Source organism: Enhydra lutris, unplaced genomic scaffold (assembly GCF_002288905.1).
Source record: "Enhydra lutris kenyoni isolate GAN:26980312 unplaced genomic scaffold, ASM228890v2 scaffoldscaffold1, whole genome shotgun sequence".
Lineage (NCBI taxonomy): Eukaryota > Metazoa > Chordata > Mammalia > Carnivora > Mustelidae > Enhydra > Enhydra lutris.
In genome coordinates this window covers 90,521,940-90,545,465 of record NW_019154085.1, presented here as the reverse complement: position 1 = coordinate 90,545,465, position 23,526 = coordinate 90,521,940, and the positions used below count along the sequence as shown (strand labels likewise).

Here is a 23,526-nt window from a genome sequence, read left to right as displayed (position 1 = left end):
GTTTTAGTTAAAACTTTTATTTTAAAGATTTTATTTATTTTTTGAGGGAGAGAGAGAGAACTTGAGAGAGAGAGAGAGGGAAAAAGAGCATCAGTGTGGGGAGAGGCAGAGGGAGAGGGACAAGCAGACTCCCCAGTGAGCAGGCAGCCAGACATGGGGTTTAATCCCAGGACCCTGAGATCAATCACAACCTTAGCTGAAGTCAGACATTTAATGGACTGAGCCATCCAAGTGCCCCTAGTTAATGCTCTTTTTTAAAAAGCAGGTAATTTTTATTTATCTAACTTATGGTCCCAAAGAGCCATAAGTTAGATAATGGCTAACTTATGGACATTTCCTCTTTGCTCACATAGATTGCTTTTCATGTACTAAATTTTTTTTTTTATTTATTACCTCACAGGACATTGCTCTTTGCTCACATAGATTGCTTTTCAGGTACTAAATATATATTTTTTTAATAATACTATGCACCAAACACTATCCCAAACAGTAGGGTTACAGCAAACAATATTTTAACTTGCTATTTTTTTTTTCCAAAACATGTTTTTCAACTCAAAATATCAATGCACCAAAAACAAATGGACCATCATTGCAATTCATTTGTGTGAATACCAAACAGTCATATGTACAACAAACACTACTTAGGGAAGAAACATAGCTTTGTAGATATCTAGCAAAGATGTTTTTAAAAAAGTGTAGTCTAAGAACTAAACAAACCAGGTGAAACGGATAACAGAGTGTCATGGGACTCAAGGGAGAAATGGGTTGTCAGAAGTAGAGAGTGGTCAACAATTTCAAATGAAATGAGTTTGCTGGCTTTGTCAAGCAGCAGGTCATCAATGGTGTCTGATATCACAGTTATGAGGAAGTGCATGGCAGTCAGCAACATTTAAAGCAGTGAAGAGGATGAGTCAGTGGGTACAGATTACTCATTTTTAAAAAAGTGTAGTGAAACGAAAGGAAGAGAGGGTAGTGGAAAACAGGGAAGGAGACAGGTTTGTTTATGGTTTTATTTTTAGTGTGAAGGAAAACTGAGCATGAATTCTGGTTTGAGAGGAGAGCTACTGGGCAGAGAGAAATGAAACATGTAGAAGAGTGGGAAATAGTGGGGACAAGGGGGCAATGGGTTCAGACAGCATAGGTATAAGGCTTACATTTGAAAGGCCACCTTCTACAATTAAAAAGTAGAAGATGAAAAATGGGCAAATAATAAAGTGAATAATAAATAATGGGTAAATAATAATAAAGATAATAATAACCACTATTTGAAAAACATACATATTTATGTACACTCACATACACACAAACAGTTCAAAGTACTTGCTACATTGTGGCAGATACCACTAGTATCCTTATTTTGCAGTGACAATTTCTAAGAAGTACAGCCATGATCTGAACCCAAGGAATCATTTGAGAGTCCAGATCCTTACCTACCACACTTGGATGAACCTGACCAAATCATTAAGTGGAAATGAGGGAAATTGAGGAAATTTACCCCTCTACTTTTGCTTATAAGATAAAGATAAAAGGCATTTACAGAGAATGGTGGGGACGGGAATGGAAAGAGTTTTAAGATGATGGTGAAGAAAACTATGGTATTACATGTGTAGGTGTGTGTGTTTGCAAGTGTGTTTGCTCATAAAACATCAGTCCTTTGGAATGGGAAACTAATAAAATTTTGTTAAATTTTAATAGGTATTTATCAGAAAGATTAGTGTTACTAAATTCCTTATTTAGGTTGTAGTGTTCACTTCTTGCCAATGAGGCTTTCAAAATAATCATAGGTCTTAATGCTTTTAAAATTTAAGAATACATTAAGATTTAAGACTGGACACTACGTTCAATTTTTAATTTTCCCTTAAGGGAGCAAAAGGAAGTATTCTACGTATAACTAGCTCTAACTCTACATTTGTATTTTCCCCCTAAAAAAATCCACTGGTTATTCAGTTGTACCCACCTTTGAATATTCTTTTAGTTTGTCAGAACTACCATAACATAACACCATAGACTGGGTGGTTTAAACAACAGAAATTTATTTTCTCATAGTTCTAGAAGCTAGAAGTTCAAGATTACAGTGTCAGCAGGTTGGGGTTTTTCCTAAGGCCTCTCTCCTTGGTTTGAAAATGGCTGAATTCTCACTGCATGCTCACGTGGTTGTCCCTCAGATTGTATGTGTCTATGTCCTAATCTCCCCTTGTAAGAATGAGTCATACTGGATCAGGGCCCACCCATATGATCTTATTTTACCTCAGTTACCTCTTTACATATAGTCTAAAATATGGTTGCATTTTGAGGTACTGGAGGTTAAGGTTTCAAACTATGAATTGAGGGGTGGTGGGGATATAACAAACATCATTAAAGAAATCTTAAAGTTTTTGTACATCAGTCTGGTAAGAACCTGAGTAGAGTTACTTAAAGAGCACGTTTGGGGCTATCATTTTCTTCAGCATCTTCAGCATTTTGGAATAAAAATGAACTAATAATGATGAGATTTGATGCATTGATATTCATTTTTCTTTACTAATAAGAGAATGAAGTTAAAAGTAATTAGCACATTTAGTGTTTTGGGAATTAAGGGAAAAATAAATTAAGTCAGCAACCCTTCCACATTGTGACTTTGTCAAAGCAGCACTAAACTCTCCAGGGGTTGCTTCAGACTGAGTTAAGAGTTAAGATTCACTTTACAATCAAAGATTCACCCTTACAATAAAACAAAACAAAACAAACAAACAAACAAAAAAACAAAACTTCTGGTTCTTGGCAGGAATAATTTGAACCAGGCACTATGTGGTAAGCACTCTATTGTTATTTTTTTCATGAATCCTCATACAAACTGCTAGGTGATGCTAATATTTTCCCTAATTTTCAGTTAAGGTTTAAACTGGCGGAGAGAATCTGGACTTGAATCCAGTCTCACTTATTTGAAAGCCCATGATTTTTTTTTTTTTTCTTTTTAAAGATATTTTATTTATTTATTTGAGAGAGAGAGAGAGCTTGTGCATGAAGTGGGCGGAGGGGCAGAGGTAGAGGGTGAGGAACAAGCAGACTCCCCACTGAGTGTGGAGCCAGACCCAGGGCTGATCCCAGGACCCTAAAATCATGACCTGAGCTGAAGTCAGACACTTAACCGACTGAGCCACCCATGTGTCCTGAAAGTCCATGCTTTTGATCTTAACAGAATAATACCTTACCAAATATCTTTAGGTGTCAGTGAACAAAATGATTATGAAAACTGAGTAATATGACCCCATGTCTGGATCACCAAAATGAATAAGACAAATCTCTAAAAACCTAAACCTGATTTTGTGATGGCAATGAGTAAGGAAATATTTGAAGATCATATTTGAACCTTTAAATATGATTTGCACTCTTTAACAGAAAATATTAAAACTCCCACAGTCATGCAAATGCCACTATTGCTTTTATGGAACTTAAATGGCAGCACTGCTAGAAATGGTTTGCTGCATTAAATACATGTGTAAAGCTAAGCTACCTGGGGCATAAATCATGAGAAAATATGACCCCATAAAATCGCTCTATCAACATTCCAGCATTCTTCATCAAAATGTTACCTTGTTCATGATGGTTAATAAAGAGACGATACATTTTGTTTATGGCTTATGCTTCAATGCCAACAATTTTTGCCAGGATTATTATATATAATTTGCATTATTTCTGATTTTCCAAATGAAGAGTGCTGAAGAAACACAGAATTACATGTTCCCACAAAATACTTAGCATATATTAAATGCATAATAAATGTCTTTGGAACAAATGAAATAAAATTAAAGCAAAAGATAAAATTAATAATTAAGCATCATCTATTAAGTTATTCACACCTAAATTCAAAAGAGTAACAGCTCATGTTAATAAAGGGTACTTCATGTCAGTGAAATAAAGCACTCTAGTATTTTCTGTGAAGAAATAAATATGATTTCCATGGATTTCTAAAACTGATGTAAAGCCCTTGTGGTAAAGAGTAGAGTATAAGTGAAAAAAAAATTCTATTACTTATGAAATGATAGAAGCTTTAATATTTCATTTCAAATGAGACTAAGCAGACTCTGTTCTTGGTAGGCACTAAAAGAATATTTGACAAATTGAATTAAATAAGGCAAGAATAAAAATGATAATTTAACATTATAGTCTATAGGGAGGTGGTAATTTCAGATTGCAATATTATCTTGTGCAAAAGTATTATACTACTTGACAACTAACTGTGATTCAGTCTCAGTTGAAGATAAGAAAATATTAAGTTTAGGCAAAGCTCATCTTTTGTTAGGATGGTTCAAATCCGGACAATAAATTCATTTCCAGCTTTACTACCAAACCAATCCCTTTTGCAGGGACCTCAATAATAAAGAAAAAAAGGAGAACTTACTGTGTACTCACCAAGTAAGGTAAACAGTTGTATAGATTCAATTCATCCGCTATGTCCGAGAAATGTTTTACAAAAGGAAAACAAGAATGGCATAGGTGGACATAACTGTAAGCCATATTAAGCTACTTTTACTTTAAGAAACCATCTGTCACTGGATGGTTTTAAAATAAGATAAATTTCTGTTGTCTTAATATTATTCTCATAAAATATTAATAACCTGATGCATAAGCAAAAGTCTTTGATTTACCCTTATGGTTACTGGTCAGAGTTATAATGCAACAAAACTGTCAATATAGACCATCTACTCCACAAAGTCCCTTTTATCATTCTAACTGGCAGAGATTTCATTTTACTCTGAGTGCCTATAAACATTCTGTTTAGACCTGTACCACTCTTGTGTCATATTAACTTGTTATTTCTACTGATAAAATTTACCCTACCTTGTTAATCCTATGAGAGTAAGAATCTTGATTTTCAGAGAGCATGACTCCTTTCTTTGGTGAACATTCACTGATTGCTTACTAAGTCCCAGCACTCTATAGCCAGTGTCAGAATGCCCCAAAAGACATTTGCAATAACATTCAGCACAGTGTCCTGAGGGCCTACAGGAGTCTGGAGTAGAGATATACTCCCGTGCAAGGTACAGTGTTTGCTCTAATACAACAGAGGAGCTCTTTCAATAAAAAGAAAATAACAGTATTATAATGAGGCCAGTTGCATATTGTGGAAACTGTGAAAGACATGCTTATATCTAGACTGAGATGACTGTGTGTGTGTGTGTGTGTGTGTATCATGTGGGTATTGAGGAAAAGTTAAACTGAAAAATAAATGTGAATACAAGTTAACCACGTGAAAAATAGGTAAGGAAACAGAACATTCAAATGTATCTAGCAGAGTTGACAATTAGCAAATTGAATAGAATGGTTTAATTTGGATATACATTTCAGAAAATAAAGATTTATCTTCCCTTATCTCTGAGTCTGTGTAGTTCATATGAAATTATATAATATGAAATTATATGTAAAGAAAACCCTGCCTAGTAGTATGTAGAAAACTTATGCATTGCTTCATACTTTCCATAGCTTAAATAACCCATTTGGCATTAATACTTCTTCAGAATAACAGACTGTGCTATATAATGTGCTAATACAGATATCAATCTGAAATTTTGTTACTTTCCAATTTGCTCCCTTGCACTGTGAGTAAATTTAAAAATGGCAGTGCAGGTAAATCACAGGGTGAGGAAAATGTTTATAGAATTTTACAAAATAAGTTTTAAATAGGTGCCTAATGTTATGTGAGAGGTATTTAATCAATTACCAAATTCAACTTCTTTGTAAAAATACATGGTTCATGCCATCCTGGTGAAAAATTACTTGAGAAATTATGCTTCTTTTTTTTTTTTTATTAATTCTGAAACAAATGTTCATTTTCTCACTGAACTCTGTTCTCTACTTAACACTGGCAGAGTAGGAAGTTTATTGTAGATGTCCTTCAAATGTGGTTTAAATTAATCTCATTTTTCCTTATTATCCATAAAACTAATAGGTACAACAGGCACTTTTACAGATACCAGCTGTTCCAGACTTAAGTATCCCTGTCCTCCCAAGCATGCAGGTTACTATCAGATGACCTGCCTTGTCAATTCTGACCCCATGTCTAGCCCATTCAAATTCCAGGGTTTTGTGAATATAGCAAAAACATAGAACTTTACACTCCACAAAGGTTTTGCCATTTCAGACTTTCATGGATTAATTATAGATTCTGTTCTCAGCAGTCACTTTACACATATAGATTTCTAAGCACCATTATCCTGCAGGTTCAAAAGGGAAAAGACAAAAGGAACTTATGAAAATATGCTTTACTATACAATACAGGCATTCTTGTATATCTGATGCATATTTATATTTACCAACATTCTTCTTTTTTTTTTTTTTTCAGGTTTGATTAGTCTTGGCACTCAACCAAACAGAAGTTACCAGCAGCCTCAAGTTGCAAAGTGTGGAAGACAGAAAAGTATTTGAATCTTTGGAAAATCAAATGCTTCTAACAATAGAAATTCATTCTTTCATCTTGAATATATCACTTCCTATTGGTTTTGTTTTTTTTCATCTCCACCCCCAAAAGTACTTTTGCTACTCACATACGTATACTCTATATACCACAAGTACCTTCTGTCACATAATTCTAAGAATTCTGACAAGGTCGAGAACATCCAACAGTCAAGTGTATAAGCCCAATAAACGACACAAGGTGTTGGAAGAACTATGGAGCCTGACATCTTTTTCACCCACAGAGGTCCCTCTCCTCAGGGACCTTCTACTTTCTTCATTCATAGTATTTGAGACTTTGAAGGGAGAAATCACTTCTGTTCTTTGAAATCTTTGTATACTATCACGGCCATTTTGCATGCTGGCTAGTTTCCACTAATTTATTATAATGAAGCTTTAAAAAAAATGAATCAGTTAAGGATAATGAAGGCAAACACTCATAATGGTTTATGCGAATTGAGTGCTGACTAAATACTAGGTGCTGTTCTAACCAACATGTATTAACTCTTTGAATCTCATTAACCCTCTGAGACTGATACTAACATTATCCTTATTTCTAAGAGAGAAAACTGAGGCATGAAAAGGCAAATAATTATCCAAAGACACAGCTTGTAAGTGGTAAAAAGCAAGGAAGGGGCTAGGCTGGATCCAGCTAGATGTTCTGGCTCTAGAACCTCTGCTTTTTTTTTTTTTAATCATTTTTTTTTAAATTTATTTTCAGCATAACAGTATTCATTGTTTTTGTACCCCACCCAGTGCTCCATGCAATCTGTGCCCTCTCTAATACCCACCACCTGGTTCCCCCAACCTCCCACCCCCCCACCTCTTCAAACCCTTCAGATTGTTTTTAGAACCTCTGCTTTTAACCAATATTCTACGCTGCTTCTCTTACTTTCTCATCAAAACTGAAGTCTCCAGTCTCCCTCCTCTTGCTAATCAGAATCCAACCAAGCAAGCAACTGAGGCCAAAGAATCCCTTTTATTCTGCAAATGAAGCTTTAAGACAAATCCTAACAACCTAATTATATGACTAACATAACTAATTCCTAAGAAGGCTAGTTATTTTTATTATCTACCAAGCAATTATAGATTATAAGGGGTATAGAGAATATATGTAATAGACCCTTCCTAGGGGAACTTGAAATTTTGAGGGGGAGGTGAATCCTATAGACAAAAATGAAACAAAGGAAAGGCATAGGGTAAAAACTAAGTAGGTGATAAGGACATGAAGGACACATGACAAGTCCTAAATGTTTTTCAAAGGAAGGAGACCACTATGGGCTGCAGTTCTAGGGGGAAAAAAAATCCGAATTCCTTAATTGCATGGAGGGATTTGAGTTGAATTATAAAGATCCCCCAAAATAGAGACCATTTGAAGGTCTATAAATCTCTCCCATTCTAATTTAACAACATGAGTAAAGATGCGGGGTTTGAAGAAAGAATAAGGAAAAAATGTAACAAGATGAAACCAGAGAGGGAGACAAACCACAGGAGATTTTTAATCATAGGGAAAAAAAAAACTGAGGGTTGCCAGAGGGGAGTGAGTGGTGGGATGGGGTAACTGGGTGAAGGACATTAAGGGATGTTATGTAATGAACACTGGGTGTTATATAAGACTGATGAATCACTGACCTCTACCTCTGAAACCAGTAACACATTATATGTTAATAAAGAAAATAGTTAAAGTGATAAATTGTATGTTATGTGAATTTTGCCATAATAAAAACTGGCACATCACCAAAAAAATTTTTAAAAAAGAATATGCTATGTTCATGAGACAAAAATGGTATGAGCAAAACGGGAGCAAAGGGCAAATTTGACATAGAAGAGAAATTTCTGGTGAGATGGATCATGTAGGTTAAGATGATACCTGGAGAGGAGGTAATGGATTATACTTTGTGATGCAGAAAACAGGGAGTTAATATTTTAAGGAGGACCACAATGAAAGCACTGTTGTCTATGATATGCAGAAATTCCTAGAAAATCAAGGCAGAAAAAGAGAAAGCAAGTAGAAGATCATCAATATTCAGTAATGAAAGAACAAAAAGATGGTCCATAATAGTGACAGTGTATAAGAAAAAAGTATTTGGTGAATAAATAGCTCAGGGGTACAGGAACAGAGGGAGTTAATTGTGAGGTTTGATTCTAATTGGTTATTTAAAAAAGGTAATAATTTTACTAACAAGAGAAATAGGAGAGGTTCTGATTTTTAGGTAGGAAAATGACGTTGACATGTTAAATTATGAGTTGACATCAAGAATATTAAAGGGAATTTTCAGTAAATGTCTAGAGATTTCACACTTTCCACTAGTGAGGAGATAAATCAGCAAATCTGGACTTGGGTAATATTAAATAATGAATGTCTCAATATGAATCATCACAATCATTGAACTCCCTAAGAGGGAAAATATGCCCATCGGTGGGGAGAAATTTATTCAGGAGTTGCACTTCTACAGTCAGAAACAGAAAACATAGGGGACAGCATTTGATCGTTAAAGAAAGTGATAGGGACACCATTACATGGCTTATCTCTTGGTCCAGATTTGGGGAAAAAAGAAAATGAGTGTGGTTAGTGGTTAGAGAACTAATGGAAGAGTGAAATGGAAAGTGTACAATAATTATAATGCAGGTAAAGACAGAAAAGCAGGTTCACAGATATGATAGAATAGGCTGGATGCAGTGTAATCAGATTGTGCTGAGAGAGAAGAAACACTAAATCCCAGAAGCCATCAGACCCAGGCTATCGTCAAGCTACAACAGAAAATGAAAACACAGAACAAGAGTCAAAAATGTTATCAAAAATTATGGGAAGATTGTTAAGTGTGCTAAGGCATCAATAAAAATGCTGTGGTTGTCAAGAAAGACTGTCTAAGTGGAAAGCAAAAGAAGACAGACAATTGGGTGTAAATTGCTTACGGAAATGGAAAGGAACCCTGGTACGTGGTTGGAGGAGAGTATTGTTTAACACTTAGCTTTATCAACATGTCAGTAAAACATAGAACTACACATTGAAAATTCTACTTTGTAGAAATCCTAAAAAGTTAATGAGGTTTGCAACAGCAACATTCATTTGAATATGCCATGATGTATGATTGAGTCTGTTATTCTGCAAAAGTGATAATCTAAGCCATACACTATGTTATTGTAGGTGTTGCAAATAAGGCTAAGTATAAAAAATTGTGCAATTTATGTATTTTACTTATGTCACTTTTAAAGTTACATAATTAAAATTCAATTAAGAAAAAAATCTGTTCATGAATTTCTTCTCTAAGAAACAGATTCACGTAATGGTTTGTTTTAGCATAAATTCTTTTAACATTCTCTCTCAAAACATTTTTAACCAGATATGCTATACTAAAAAGCTGAGAATAGCAAGTTGAATATGCAAATAATAGTTGATTTCTAGTAAACTTTGCTTATTTTTGTATTACAAGCCAAAAAGAAAAAAAAAAAAAAAACACAAAAACAGAGTACATTTTAATGGGTACATGGAATAGAAATGTCTTCCCTTTCAATTACTTCACTCCTACAAGTTATAACCATCTTTGAAGAGGAACCCTGGATTCACTTGTCCCCTTGCCTATTTCTGCAGGTACTCTACTGCTTTCCTAGGAATTTTGAATTCATCATCACCCCCTCAAAGACTTATTCATAGTTCACAGTACATTGATTTCATTTGCTGAACTCATGCCATAAATCGCTCAAAAGGAAAAAAAAAGTTTTAATATGTATACTTTCTTTTATTGCTTCCTATGAAAAATATCTCTTCTAACACTATGTCATAGAATTTTCCCCCCTTAGGTTACCATTTACAACTTTCTCATTCAAGTCAAAAGTACAAAAAAAATAAAGTTTTTCAGTCACATTGCTTACACAGAGATGTGGGGCAATTAAAGTGGCTTAATAGCAACTAGTCACAAGGGACTTGTAAGAAAAATTCAGCATTATTTGAGCTAAATCTAAAAAAGTTTATACTCTTGAAGTTGACAGAATCAATTCAATATCATTAAATCTACTAACCCATAGTTTTATTATATCTTTTCCCCGCTAGATAATCTTTTTCTGTTTCATTTTATTTCTTTACCACCCAAGACAGATTGATTTCTAGTTCATGGATAAAGCCAGATATTTTTGTCATAACCTATTATTGGTTGTCAGAAACACTATATAACAAATAAATAATAAATAAATAAACAGAAACAGAAATAAACAGAAATAAAAAAAATAAATATATAACAATATATGTTTTATATATATATAACAAATAAATATATAACAAATAAAACAGAAAAGAGTTTTAAAAAGCCAAGCCAAATTTCACTGTATCAATTAGGAGTTTCTAGAGACAGGCTAATGATCGCTTACATACTGTGTTGATTATAGAAGTCGCAAATTCTCCCCTTGGTTTATGTGTGCGGCCCCTTAGTAGTTCAACCCATCAGTGGGAGTCTATTCCTCCATTCCCTGAATCTGGATTTGGCCATGTGATTTTCCTTAACCAGTAATACATTAGTACATATGGCTTATAAAATGTTTGCCTATTCTCAATTCTGAGAACCATGTGACCATCCCAAGCTAGTCTGTTGAATGAAAGACTCATGGCCAGTAACCCAGAATACAGCATGCCAACTGCCAGACACATGATGGAGGCCATCCTAGATCATCCAGCTGCCATCTGATCCGAAGCTGGCCAGAGATCTGAAGAACTGACATGGACCAGAAGAACCACCAGCTAACCCATAGAAGAGTGGGATAAATAAACGTTTAAAGTTTTAAGACACTGAATTCTGGGATGGTTTGTTATGCAATCAAAACTAGTTGATATGCAACAATATCTCAACTCCTAGACTAAGGGTTAAAAAAGAAATACATGTAATTACATTTAAACTGATGTATCCTACAGAAATGACTCTGATCAGGGATTATTAGTCTCTCTACTAATAATCTATATCTACTCCTATATCTAATAATCTAATAATCTCTCTACTCCCATCCTCACACACCTGCTAAGACTTAACTTGGTAGTGATCCAATACCGGGATGTTGATTCATATGTGAATCACTATCCATTTCTGAAGTCCACCTAGTATCTTTGTGGGTGCTCCATGTTATGGTAGATGCATTAGCTTGACAGTGTCTTCTCATTCCTTTCCTCCATTCCTAATCAGACTCATAAACTATAACAACTCTAGATGCCACCACAGGTTTCAAAGTTCAAGTTTAATAATAAGCAAAGGCCCAAATTCTCTGCCACATTGACATGATCCAGCAGTTTCTAATTCTGCAAACCGAATCCTTGTCAGACCATCTAATGTGATCTACTAGGGCAGTCTCTTGAGCCTGAGTACCTCCACAGGAAACTTTTCAGCCTCCTGTCTTAAGACTAATTCTCAACATAAAAAAGTTAGTACTTGACCACATTGCCTTCTACTCTCTATCAATGTCAGCTATTCTGACACATTCATGAGGAAATGCGAAGCTCTGAATCTATGAGTAATCCTAATACTGATCACTGAACATTCCTGAGTTCTCCATGTCAGTTCTGCCTCCAAGACCTGAATTACACCTCATATTGACTCTATAGAACTTCAGTAGAATATTCTACAGATGACTCAGAATTCTTTATATTTTCTTTCTGCAACATACTGTTCCTCATGAATTTTTCTGCTCCTCATATTAAGTGACTTCTACCTGTGGTTTCAATATCTTTTGTTCAGGTATGTTAGTGCCCTGGAGGGATCTGGTCTTGATTGGTATTATAGGGTAAGAGACTTTAGGACAATCATGCCTATGAAGGGGATCAGAATATACCACCCCAAAATAAGCTACTATGACATAAGGACGTAAGCTGTAATAGCAGATGCAGAAAATCCTCTCTACCCTGTCCCTATCTACTTAACAATAGGACATACATTTTCTTTGTGAAGTTGTCCCCTCTCTGATCGGGAGAGAAGAGCAATCATTATCACTGGAGTTGGAGATAGCACTAAAATGTGTCTACATAAGCAACATCTTACTGAACAACCATTATCTTCCATTAGTTTTCCCATGTTCCTCTCTCGGCACAATTTACTTCCTCTAGAAACCCAAATTCTTTTTTGTTTGTTTGTTTCTTTTTATTTTTGTTTAGCTAGTTCTCTGCAGTTGATCATCCTCTGTTAAAATGGTCTATCACTTCTTTTCTATGAAGGCCTCCATGGACAGAAAAAAAATTAACATTAAACTTTTTGTGAGCTTTTTCTGATTAGCTCTTCTATCAGTTTAATTCATATTTCATAAACCCAAACCCAAAAGGTTATAGGAAAAATTATTTCCTCCCCAACTTGACACAGGCCATCTTCCTGGAAAGACTCGAATATTTTAAGAAACTATGAGTTCATGGAAGACATACTGAACACACAGCCTACAACTTAATGAGGAGGAAATCCCATGTTCTCTTTCCCTCTGCACTAATCATTTCTCACTCCAGATTCTGCTTTCCGTAATTTGATGATGATGTTATCCTGTGTCTTCCATTGCAGTATAAACATTATCCCCTGCCTCACTACTTGCTGTAGTGAGGCATAGTGACTCCCTATGCACAATGCTCATCTTTTATTCTTACCTTTTTTTCAATCTTAGTAATTTCAATGCATAATAAAGCATGCTCCCTTTCCTCTTTCCAATATTTGCAATTATCCAAATAGGTAATTTGAAAATTGTGTTATCTAATAAATATGTCTGAAAGTATTTATTTTATAAAATCTGAAAAAAATGAGCAGCTAAGATTCTCACATATTGAGAATGTCTTTATGACATATACCAAGCAAATTAAAATAATACACTTTAAAGGTGACATTTTTACTTTTAAAATTGCACACAGAAAAAATTAACATAATCAAATGAATTTTGGGGCACTCATAAAAGGATATGGAACTGGCCCATTTAAAGGAAAAGAAAAAGATATTTCCAGTACAATATAATTTTTTAAAAAGGCATACTGCCACCACTAGTCTTGGGAAAAAAAAATTATGTAAAAGCATTATGAAAAAAGAGGGTTCAAGATGGTAGTGTAAGAAAACCCTGAACTTACTTCCCCCAGGAACACAACAAATTCACAACTATATATGAAACCATTTTTCTCTGAACAGGACCTGAGAACTAGATGAACAGCACCTCCACAAAAAAAAAAAAAAAAAAAAAAAAAAGATGCATTGAGAAGAGTAAGAGAGGCAGAGACACCACCTCCCTGGGACCCTAACCCAGCAGTAGTGACCTCACAATCACAATGGTGATTCCCAAAATACAGAACACTCCCCCAAGGCATGAAGAAATTATGTCTTTCATCAGGAACTCTGACTCTGGGGGCTGTCATCAGAAAGGTGCTCCCCACCCCAAATGTCTGGTTTTAAAAATCAATAGGGATTAAGATCAGGAGAATCAAAGAATTATAGGGAATGGAGATTCAACTCTTAAAGTGGTTGCCAAAAAACCTACTCACCCTGAGATCCTGGGCAAAAGTAACAGACTGAAAGTTTCCTAGCCCATAAGTGAGAAAGACCCACTTACAAATTTGAAAGTGGCAGCTGGAAAGACAGGAACCTGCAGTCTTTATCCAGGGACAGAAGCCCTGACAGATACCACTCTTAAATTTCCTCCGAATTTGCTGGCGACAGAACCAATAGACACCATTTCTGGTGCTCTCCCTCTAGCCTGCTTGTACTATAGGGCATGTTCTGCCCATCCCCTGGTATAACCAGCCTGGATAAGCTCCCATACCAATTAAACCCATGCGGACACCATGCCACAACTGGGAGGGACAAGAATCTTGAATCCTGCCCTCTTTCCACAGCTAAGGAGACAAGATGCAAGGACAGGGTGAAGATCCTGAGCCCTGCCCTCCATGCACAGCAGCTAAGCTACAACCGGACCAGACATGTGCCCCAGCCATGCCCTTTCTGCCCAGCAGTCAAACTGTAATGGACCCATTTAGGTGTCCTGAGCCCTGGCCACCAGCAGACAGACTGAGCAGTAACCAGACCAGGCAGTGCTGCAGGTCCTGCCCTCCTTGTAGTAACTACCCACAAGAGGGCTGGGCCCCGCTCACCCCACAGAGAAACAGAGCAGCAACTGAGAAGGGTTAGCACCCTCAGCCTGGACTCCTCACCCCCTCCTGCACTGCAGCTGTAGCTCTATGGTATCTCCTTGGCATCTTTAAAGACTTAATCACATTTCCATGGATTAATTTGGTTGGTAAGTGGTAAAATACGTAATGAGATGAAATGCATTATACCAGATTTATTAAAATGGAATACCAAGACATAAATGAATTTTATGTCTTATTTGTATTTATTTGCATGCCAGTAACTCATTTTGGGGGTGGGCGGGGACTGCTTTGCTTTGTTTTTTTGTTTTTGTTTTTTGGTCTGGCAAATCAAACTATAAATTCTCCCACAAAACTTCAAGAGAAGATTACAATGGTTAAACAAATTAGCAACTTCTTGAGGGATAAGGTGGCATAAGGAGAGTACTTAGAAAAGTTTATGTAAATTATCAATGTAAACTAATCTTAATTAATTTTTAAATTCTAGTCAGACCTTAATACACTACCACATCTATAATTATTATAATTATTTCTGATTATTTAACAATTCTAACACATATTCTAAAAATAATTTAGGGGATAATTATCCTAATTAATCCACAAATGTGTCACAAATACAGTAATACAAAGTTTTAAATTAAATAAAATTATGCTTGTTTATATCTTCTTTGCATACTCTTTTTCATAAAATCTTGGCAAAAAAAAATTATGAGTTTGTTTCTCACTTTGTAGGTGAGGAAATTGACAGTATCACACAGGAAATAAATAGCAAAGTGGGATTTCAGTCCAAACTTGACTGATTCCCAACTCCCAGCTATCATATGTCACTTCTTCCATGTGAGTTAACACATACACCCACTGAAATGTTACTCATTTTAATTGCTTTGATTTTAGCGGAGAGGATTAGAATGGTTGGGTTGTATATATACTTTATTTATAAAGTATATATACTTTAATTAATATGCTTTCAGTTTAATTTACCATTGTGGAAACAGGATCTGTAATAAGGAAACAACCCCTTAAGTCGCCTCTGCCTTCAGACGTGACCTTTAAACTTCACTGAACATAACACAGCCAGAGTGATCATTATAAAACATAAGGCCTACTATATGTGTATCTTTTAATAGTGGTGATTTCCCTTTATCTATTAAATACAACCAAAACTACTTATCTTGGATATTAGTACACCAATGTTCATTGCAGCACTTTTAAAATAGTCACAATAGTCAAAAAGTAGAAAGAAACCAAGTGTCCATAAACAGATGAATAGATAAACAAAATGTGGTATACACATACAATAGAATCTTATTCAGCCACAAAAGGGGGAATGAACTTTCTTTTGGCGGCGGGGGGGGAGGAGGGAATGAATTCTGATATGTGCTACAGCATGCATGAACTTTGGAAAATATTATGCTAAGTGAAATAAGCCACACACAAAAGGTCAAATATTGTATGGTTCCACTAACATGCAATATCTTCAATAGGCAAATTTATAGAAAAAGAAAGCACATCAAAGGTTATGAGGGGTTGTGGGGAGGGTAAATGGAGAATAATTGCTTAAATAGAGTTTTATTTGAAGTGATAAAAATATTTTGGAAGTAGTTGTGATGGTTGCATAATATTATGAACATAATGTCACTACATTGTATAATTAAAATGTTGATGGCTAATTTTATTTATTATATGTGTATTATATTTTATGCATTGTATATATTTGCTGATTTAAAAAATTAATAATGTAATATACCAAAAACTATTAAGTTGTACACTTTTAATGTGTGAATTATATGGCATATAAACTAAATCTCAGGGGCACCTGGGTCGCTCAGTGGGTTAAAGCCTCTGCCTTCGGCTCAGATCATGATCTCAGGGTCCTGGGATCGAGCCCTGCATCGAGCCCCACATCAAGCCTCGCATTGGGCTCTCAGCTCAGCAGGGAGCCTGCTTCCCCCCTCTCTCTCTCTACCTGCCTCTCCGCCTACTTGTGATCTCTGTCTGTCAAATAAATAAATAAAATCTTTAAAAACAACAACAACAACAACAACAACAAACCACTACATTTCATTAAAACTTTTTTTTTTTAAACACTTCTTATCTTGGCAGATCAAATTCTTTATTATTGGAGCCCTCCCTAGAATTCCAGCTTCATCTCACACTGATTCAGGCCACACAACCTGCATTCTTTTTTTTTTTTTTTTTAAATTTTTATTTATTTGACAGACAGATCACAAGTAGGCAGAGAGGCAGGCAGAGAGAGAGAGGAGGAGGAGGCAGGCTCCCTGCTGAGCAGAGAGCCCGATGTGAGGCTCCATCCCAGGACCCTGGGATCATGACCTGAGCCGAAGGCAGAAGCTTTAACCACTGAGCAACCCAGGCGCCCCACAACCTGCATTCTAATCATATCAAATGATATATGACTCTGTGTCTACCCTGTGTTTTTTTCATGTCTTTGTACAAAATTTTTCTGAGTCTTTAGTCTAGAAGAGTAGTTTGGAAATTTTTATTTTGAGAACTTTTACTCTCTTAAAAATTATTGAGGAGTTGAGAGAAATTTTGTGTGAATTGTTCCTATAGCTATTTACCATATTAGAAATTTAAACTAAAAATGTAGTTTTAACCATATAATAATCTCTTTTAAAGTAAAAATGAATTGCTTGCATATTAATATAACCAGTATCTTCTAAGAAATTATCTGTTTTTATTTTAATATTTCACTTATTTATTTGATAGAGAGAGATCACAAGTAGGTAGAGAGTGGGGTGGGGGGAAGCAGGCTCCCTGCTGAGCAGAAATGCAGGGCTCGATCCCTGGACCCTGGGATCATGACCTAAGCTGAAGGCAGAGGCTTAATCCACTGAGCCACCTGGGCACCCCTATCTGTGTTGTTTTAAGTGAAAAGAGGAGACGGCAGGATTCATACATCTACTTCTTCATGCTATCTGTAATGATATTTTAATTGAAGTATGTGAAGAAAATCCAGCCTCACACAGCTATGAAGTTGGAAGAAAGAGGAACGTTTTAGTAGACTTTTCAGATAATTCTGGATATTCTTTCACACTACACCAACACATAAGAAGCAACAGTTACTTAAAGGTTAGCTTCAGTGTAGAATCAGAAACACATAATGGTGAACTTTTCATACTCTATTACATTAAAGTTCATTGGTCTATCCTACACTTTGAATGGATCATTTACGCATGCATGATTTTATCATGCCATTTGCAAAGTATTGGTTCCCTAAGTTATGTATATCTGTTGACACATTTCATTTAGCAATAAAGCAACACCCCCATCACTTCAGTAATATCACCACCCATCTCATCAGAAAAGCCTTTAAGCATTGGGAAGTTATCAAGCTTACTGTGTTTGATACAAGTCTTCCAGAATTCTAATTTTTACTTGAAAGCTTGATTTCTATTATTTGCAGCAGATATTGTAAGTCATTTTCCTTGTAGTGACAGACTCATTGTATTCATTCTTTAGAAAATGTCTGCCTCATACCTAGGTCTGAATAACGATAGTCTGTTCTTCATTCTTTCAAGTAAAACATGGTGTTCCATAAAAGAAGCATGAACCCAAATAATAGCACAAATACTTGATTTCCTTCAGGCAACCATTGCACTTCAGAATGCAGCAAAAGTGCCTTATGTGTATTTCATCACACAGAATATTAAAGAGATGTGTACTGAAGAATCAAGATTCAATAAAATATAAATGTTTTACTCTCTTCAAGGACGTTCTTTAAGTGAAACTGTTCTTTTGTTTTTATTTTTTTTCCCAGCTGTTAAGTGCCAGTGAAAAATACAATGACTAACTACTAGGACCGTCTGGTGCCATCGTCTTGATTACCACTCAGTTGCCAGCAGTCTAGTCACCACTGCTTTTACATCATTAATGAGAATGTCAATACCATGGAAAAGGTAATTATCTAGTATTATCATAAAAATAACTCTTAGACTCCATGAACATGTAACGGGGAACCCCAGGAAACCAAACTTGAAGACCACAGGTCTAGAATTATCCTTCTTCCTCTTCTCCTCCCCTATCTAGCCCAATCAATTAATAGATTCCTATTGAACCTTTACATTTCCTCAACTCAGGTCAGTGGCATCTTGCACCCTGCCCCAAAGAGATTATTTTTGTTCTCTAGTCCTCTAGTATCTTGTAGATTCTACTGATTTTCAATGTTTGTTTACTTGTAGTTGCTTCTGAAACTGTAGCTTCTAAAGGCCTATGGACTCATACTCAACTTTATATCAAAAAATTTGGAGCACAGAAAATGAATTAACAAATTAATACATTGTGGGTATAGTGTAAGCACCTCCAAATCTAAGTTGTGTCAGCCTAGAAAAACTGGAGGACCACAGTGTTATAATCTAAACTTCATAGACTTAAACTGAATCAATAAAAGTCAAGTATATCTGAAGTCTATGATCAGTACAGTTACAGTTGCATTGTTTCTCTCTCTCTCTCTGTCTCTCGCACACACACACACACACACACACACAAGCACATGCACACACATACACAGACACACACACAAGCCAAAATGGAATGTTGGCATGTTCTGGAATTTACAAATTGGTATGAAATTATCAATAAGTATGGTAACTTTACTTAGAGAACAAAGAAATGAAAATGTATATTTGTATAAGTATATGATTGAACTAATTTGGAAAATCTGAATAGGCAAATACTGGCCTAGCAGAATGGCAGGCATAGCATGGAGTGCCAATATGAAATAAAAAGTTTGAAAATATTTATATGTATATTTATATGAGGAAACATACACTGGATGCTGGAACTCACTAGTTATCATGTATATTAATATAAGTTGATATTTTCTATAAATTAGACAGTCATAGCTGAAAAATTATGAAATTATTGTAAAAAATATGGGACAATAAAACTTTTTACATACAGTTATTGAAATATAAACTGATATGGTCTTTTTGGACAGAAATCTGTCCAACTATGAAAAATAAAATAGACACCAACTGACTTTGCAATTCTATTTCTAGGATTCTGTGCTAAAGAAATACTCACATATATGAATAAAGATATCTATATGCAAAAATGTTCATTGTGACATTGTAGGTAATGATGAAATACCAGAAACAAATGTTTATCAGAAGAAAATAGTCAAATAGTTTATCTTTAGTACATAATAGGCATAGGCTTTCTAAAGAATGAGATAGAGTCTTATATACTGAAATAAATGGTTTTCAAGATATTTGATAATTTAAAAAAAGCAGCTGAATAATGCATATAGGATCATTCAATTTTGTAATTACAAATTGCATTCACACACATGAAAAAAATTCTGAAGGCATGACAGCTATCAGCTATGGATGAGTATATGGAATTGATGTTGCAATGATGAGGGAGAAATTTCATTTTTAAATCCATATTACTTGAATACTTTACAATTAATTTAATAAACTAATTTGCAATTTAAAAAGTAATGAAAAGGACTGACCTAAAGTATAGTGAAATTGGAAAAGTGGGGGATATATGGAAATCACATAGAGAGAAAAGAGGTTGTATGAGGAATATATTGAAAGTTCAAGATTAGAAACTAATAATCAAAATATACAAACAGTACATGCTAAGAGTAAATTGATTTTTTGACTTTGGAAGATCAGATAATATAGGTGCATTATTCTTGAACATAAACTCAAAAAAATATAATTGCTACATGCAATTACCACTCTAATTTCTCTGCTAATGCAAATGATACTCATTTCACCAAATTATTTTTAAAAAATTATTGTACTTACTTTCAACGATTACTTGTCTGTCTTCCCAGTTATCTTTAATAAGCTGTATATTTCCAAAGTGTGCATCGCTGTAAAAGATTCGGTTGGTACCTTTTCTTCTTTGATTGTAGTCAAAAGCCAAGGCTATGACATTCTTGAAATAATGTGGATTCTCATATGGCCTTATTGGTGAATTTAAATTGGTTTCATCAGAAAGATGTATACTTTTTAATATTGTTCTCCCTGAATACAGCAAATAGCCTTCATGCCTTAGGCAAGTAACTCCATCCTCTGCCAAATATCCATGGGCACAAGTGCAAGTTCTCTGAGAATTTCCTCTATAAAGACAGAGTTGCTGACATCCACCATTGTCTTTGGCACAAATATTGGTCCCTAAAGAGGAAAAAAATATACATACGTACACAAACATACATTTGTGTTTTTCTTTTGTTTATCAAATTATTTTTTTCTTACAGAAATATTTAAAAATAATGTTGAATGGTCTGTCTTTTTATTTTTTTTAAAAGATTTTATTTATTTATTTGACAGAGAGAGAGAGATCACAAGTAGGCAGAGAGATGGGTGGAAGCAGAGATGGGTGGAAGCACATCTGAGCAGAGAGCCTGATGTGGGGCTTGAACCCAGGACCCTGAGATCATAACCTGAGCTGAAGGCAGAGGCTTAACCCATTGAGCCACCCAGGCGCCACTGTCTTTTTATTCTTAATACTGGTGAATGAAAAAAATCAAGTACTCTAAAGTACTGATTTTTTTTTTATACCAGTTTAAAATCGTGGATTTCTTATTTCAAAGATCACATTCTTCTGCTCCAAACACCATCCAAATAAAAGCATTAAAATTTTCCCTCAATCAGCCAGTTAAGTGTATAAGTCTTTTTTGAAACTTGATGCTGAATTGCAATAGGTTTTATGTATTATAATCTTTAGCATAAATAACAATTCTTTCAAAACATGAACTGAATTCACCAACAAAGTGCACACTGCTTTAAAATCTTGCCTATGAAATACGAAAGCTATCAAAGAAATTTACAACTGTAATGCACCTAACCTTCTAAATATAGTAAGCATAAGTTTTTGCTTCAGTTTGGAGGGAAGACGTAATATATTAAGATTAAGATTTCTCCATCAGGCTAATTTTCCTCCATGAATCCGTCATCAGCTCCAAAATTATCACACCTATCTTTGATGTCAAGAAAGTTAATTATAATTATTTCAATGGACATTAAAATTGATATTTAATGGCATAAAATAGGCATTTAATTTGACTGAGGTAAATTTTTAAAAAATCCAAACCATCATCATAACAGTTTCAAAATACACATTTTAAAGAAGTGATGACTTCAGAAATATTTCACACCAACAGTGAACTTCTGAAGCTATGATCACTTTATATATCAAAATATAACCCCAAACACATATTTTTGTCTGCTTTTTATTCTCTAGTATCCTAATTATGCAATGCATTTTTTGTTGAGTAGATAGATATAGATATAGATATTCTATATTACTTAGCCCAAACCTATAGTGAAGACATGCCAGGTATATAACAATTCCATATACATACACTGCCCTAGGCAAACATATCTATGTATGAACTATTAAATATTCATTTCATTAGGCAACTGTATGATTTTTGTAGGAAATTAGATGTAAAAAATAGAATTTTGAGGTTTTTGATTCAGATAAGAATCTCTAACTTAAGTTTGATAAATGTTGAAAAAATAGGAGAGGGATGACATAAGATGTATTCATTATATAAGAATGCTGACCTTTCTCTCTTACTCGATTAAAGATTTTAACTTCCTTCAGGTTGACTCCAAGACCTGTTCTCATGGTTATGGTTTCTGTGGCATCATTCTTGTGGCCTCTTCTGATGGACCCGTTGGCATGTGCTCTGACAAGAAGTTGAACATACATGATCACCAATCTTTAAGTAATTCACATCAAGTCAATTATTTAAACTGAAGATAACAGATGGCCAAGCAGAAGGGGAAAAAACCAACTTTAGTCTGTGACATTGAAATACTTGAGCCAGGAAAAGCAAGAGTGCCTGACTTTCTGTGGAAATAACGTGGCTTTGTGAGATCCTTTTTATGACCTTGCTAAGGAATGGCTAATCCTACAAGAGTAAAGCAACTGGCACTGAAATAACATTTTGAGACTCAAATACTTATGAAAAAATAAATTACCTGTCAGACCAGTAGATGTAAGCCCCAAAGACTGCAACTGAAAACATATCCACATTGCTCCCTGACAGCACCATCTCACGATTCCCTCCAGTCTCAAGGTCGATTCTTTCTATTTTGTCTGTACGAGCATCACACCAGTACAATTTGTTTTCCTAAAGATCGATTGAAAAGTAATATTAGAAGCTGTTTGGGATTAAATGATTTATTAAAAAATAAGGGAACAGCAAGAATGGATTAATGCAAGTTGGCAGTTAATGCACTTTAAATACTTAAGAAATCCAACACACCTCATAGTCAATGGAGATACCATTTGGCCATGCTATTCCCATGCTTACAAGGATAACCTTCTCTGAGCCATCTAAGCGAGCCTTTCCAATGCAAGGCATCTGTCCCCATTCAGTCCAGAACAAGTAGCTGAAATGAAATTGTTGATTTATAGTAATATGCAAATAGACACAAAAACACAATTATTAATAATAAAGCAGTAACATCCATACCAATAGAACAAAAATAATACATTTTAGAAATCAATACACTTATGTGTTTCTGTTTATAAAAATATTTTTTATTGTAAATAATATTTAATTATTCATAGAAATCACAAGGATGGATTAAAATTCCTCCAAAATACTTTGCTCGTTCAACTCCCTGTCTGAAATGCTCTTCTCCAACCTGTTTGACTAATTTGCTCTTGTTCCTATTTCAAACATCATTTCCCTCAAAAATTCTTCTGTGTTCTGATTACTGTACCATACATTCTGCATGGATTAGAGTGGCAAATTTACGCTGTTACATTTCTTATATTTTTGTACAGTGTTATTTTTTATTAATGTCTTTTGTCTCCATTGGACAATAAGCTCAAGGAAGACAGTGATTTTTTCTCCTTTTCATCTGCTGGGACACTTACAGCACTAGAAAATTAGAGAATTTTTAAAATAAAAATTAGTTATAGATAAATATTTGATTTATTAATGCATACATAAAAGCACTATAATTTCAATTCTGTCTAATTACATTGCTAAATGTAACTATTCTAATTTGAAG

General features: G+C 34.8%; 1 protein-coding gene across 1 annotated transcript in view; it reads right to left on the bottom strand.

Moving 5' to 3' along the window:
- Positions 1 to 23,526, bottom strand: part of LOC111140884 (LDL receptor related protein 1B) — a 1,957,146-nt gene that overhangs the window by 455,742 nt on the left and 1,477,878 nt on the right. Inside the window, exons 39-42 of the mRNA XM_022493131.1 lie at positions 22,770 to 22,896; positions 22,483 to 22,634; positions 22,063 to 22,187; positions 20,296 to 20,667 (exon numbers count right to left, since the gene is read on the bottom strand). Coding sequence (XP_022348839.1) covers positions 20,296 to 20,667; positions 22,063 to 22,187; positions 22,483 to 22,634; positions 22,770 to 22,896 — 776 coding nt within the window. The remainder of the gene's footprint in view (positions 1 to 20,295; positions 20,668 to 22,062; positions 22,188 to 22,482; positions 22,635 to 22,769; positions 22,897 to 23,526) is intronic.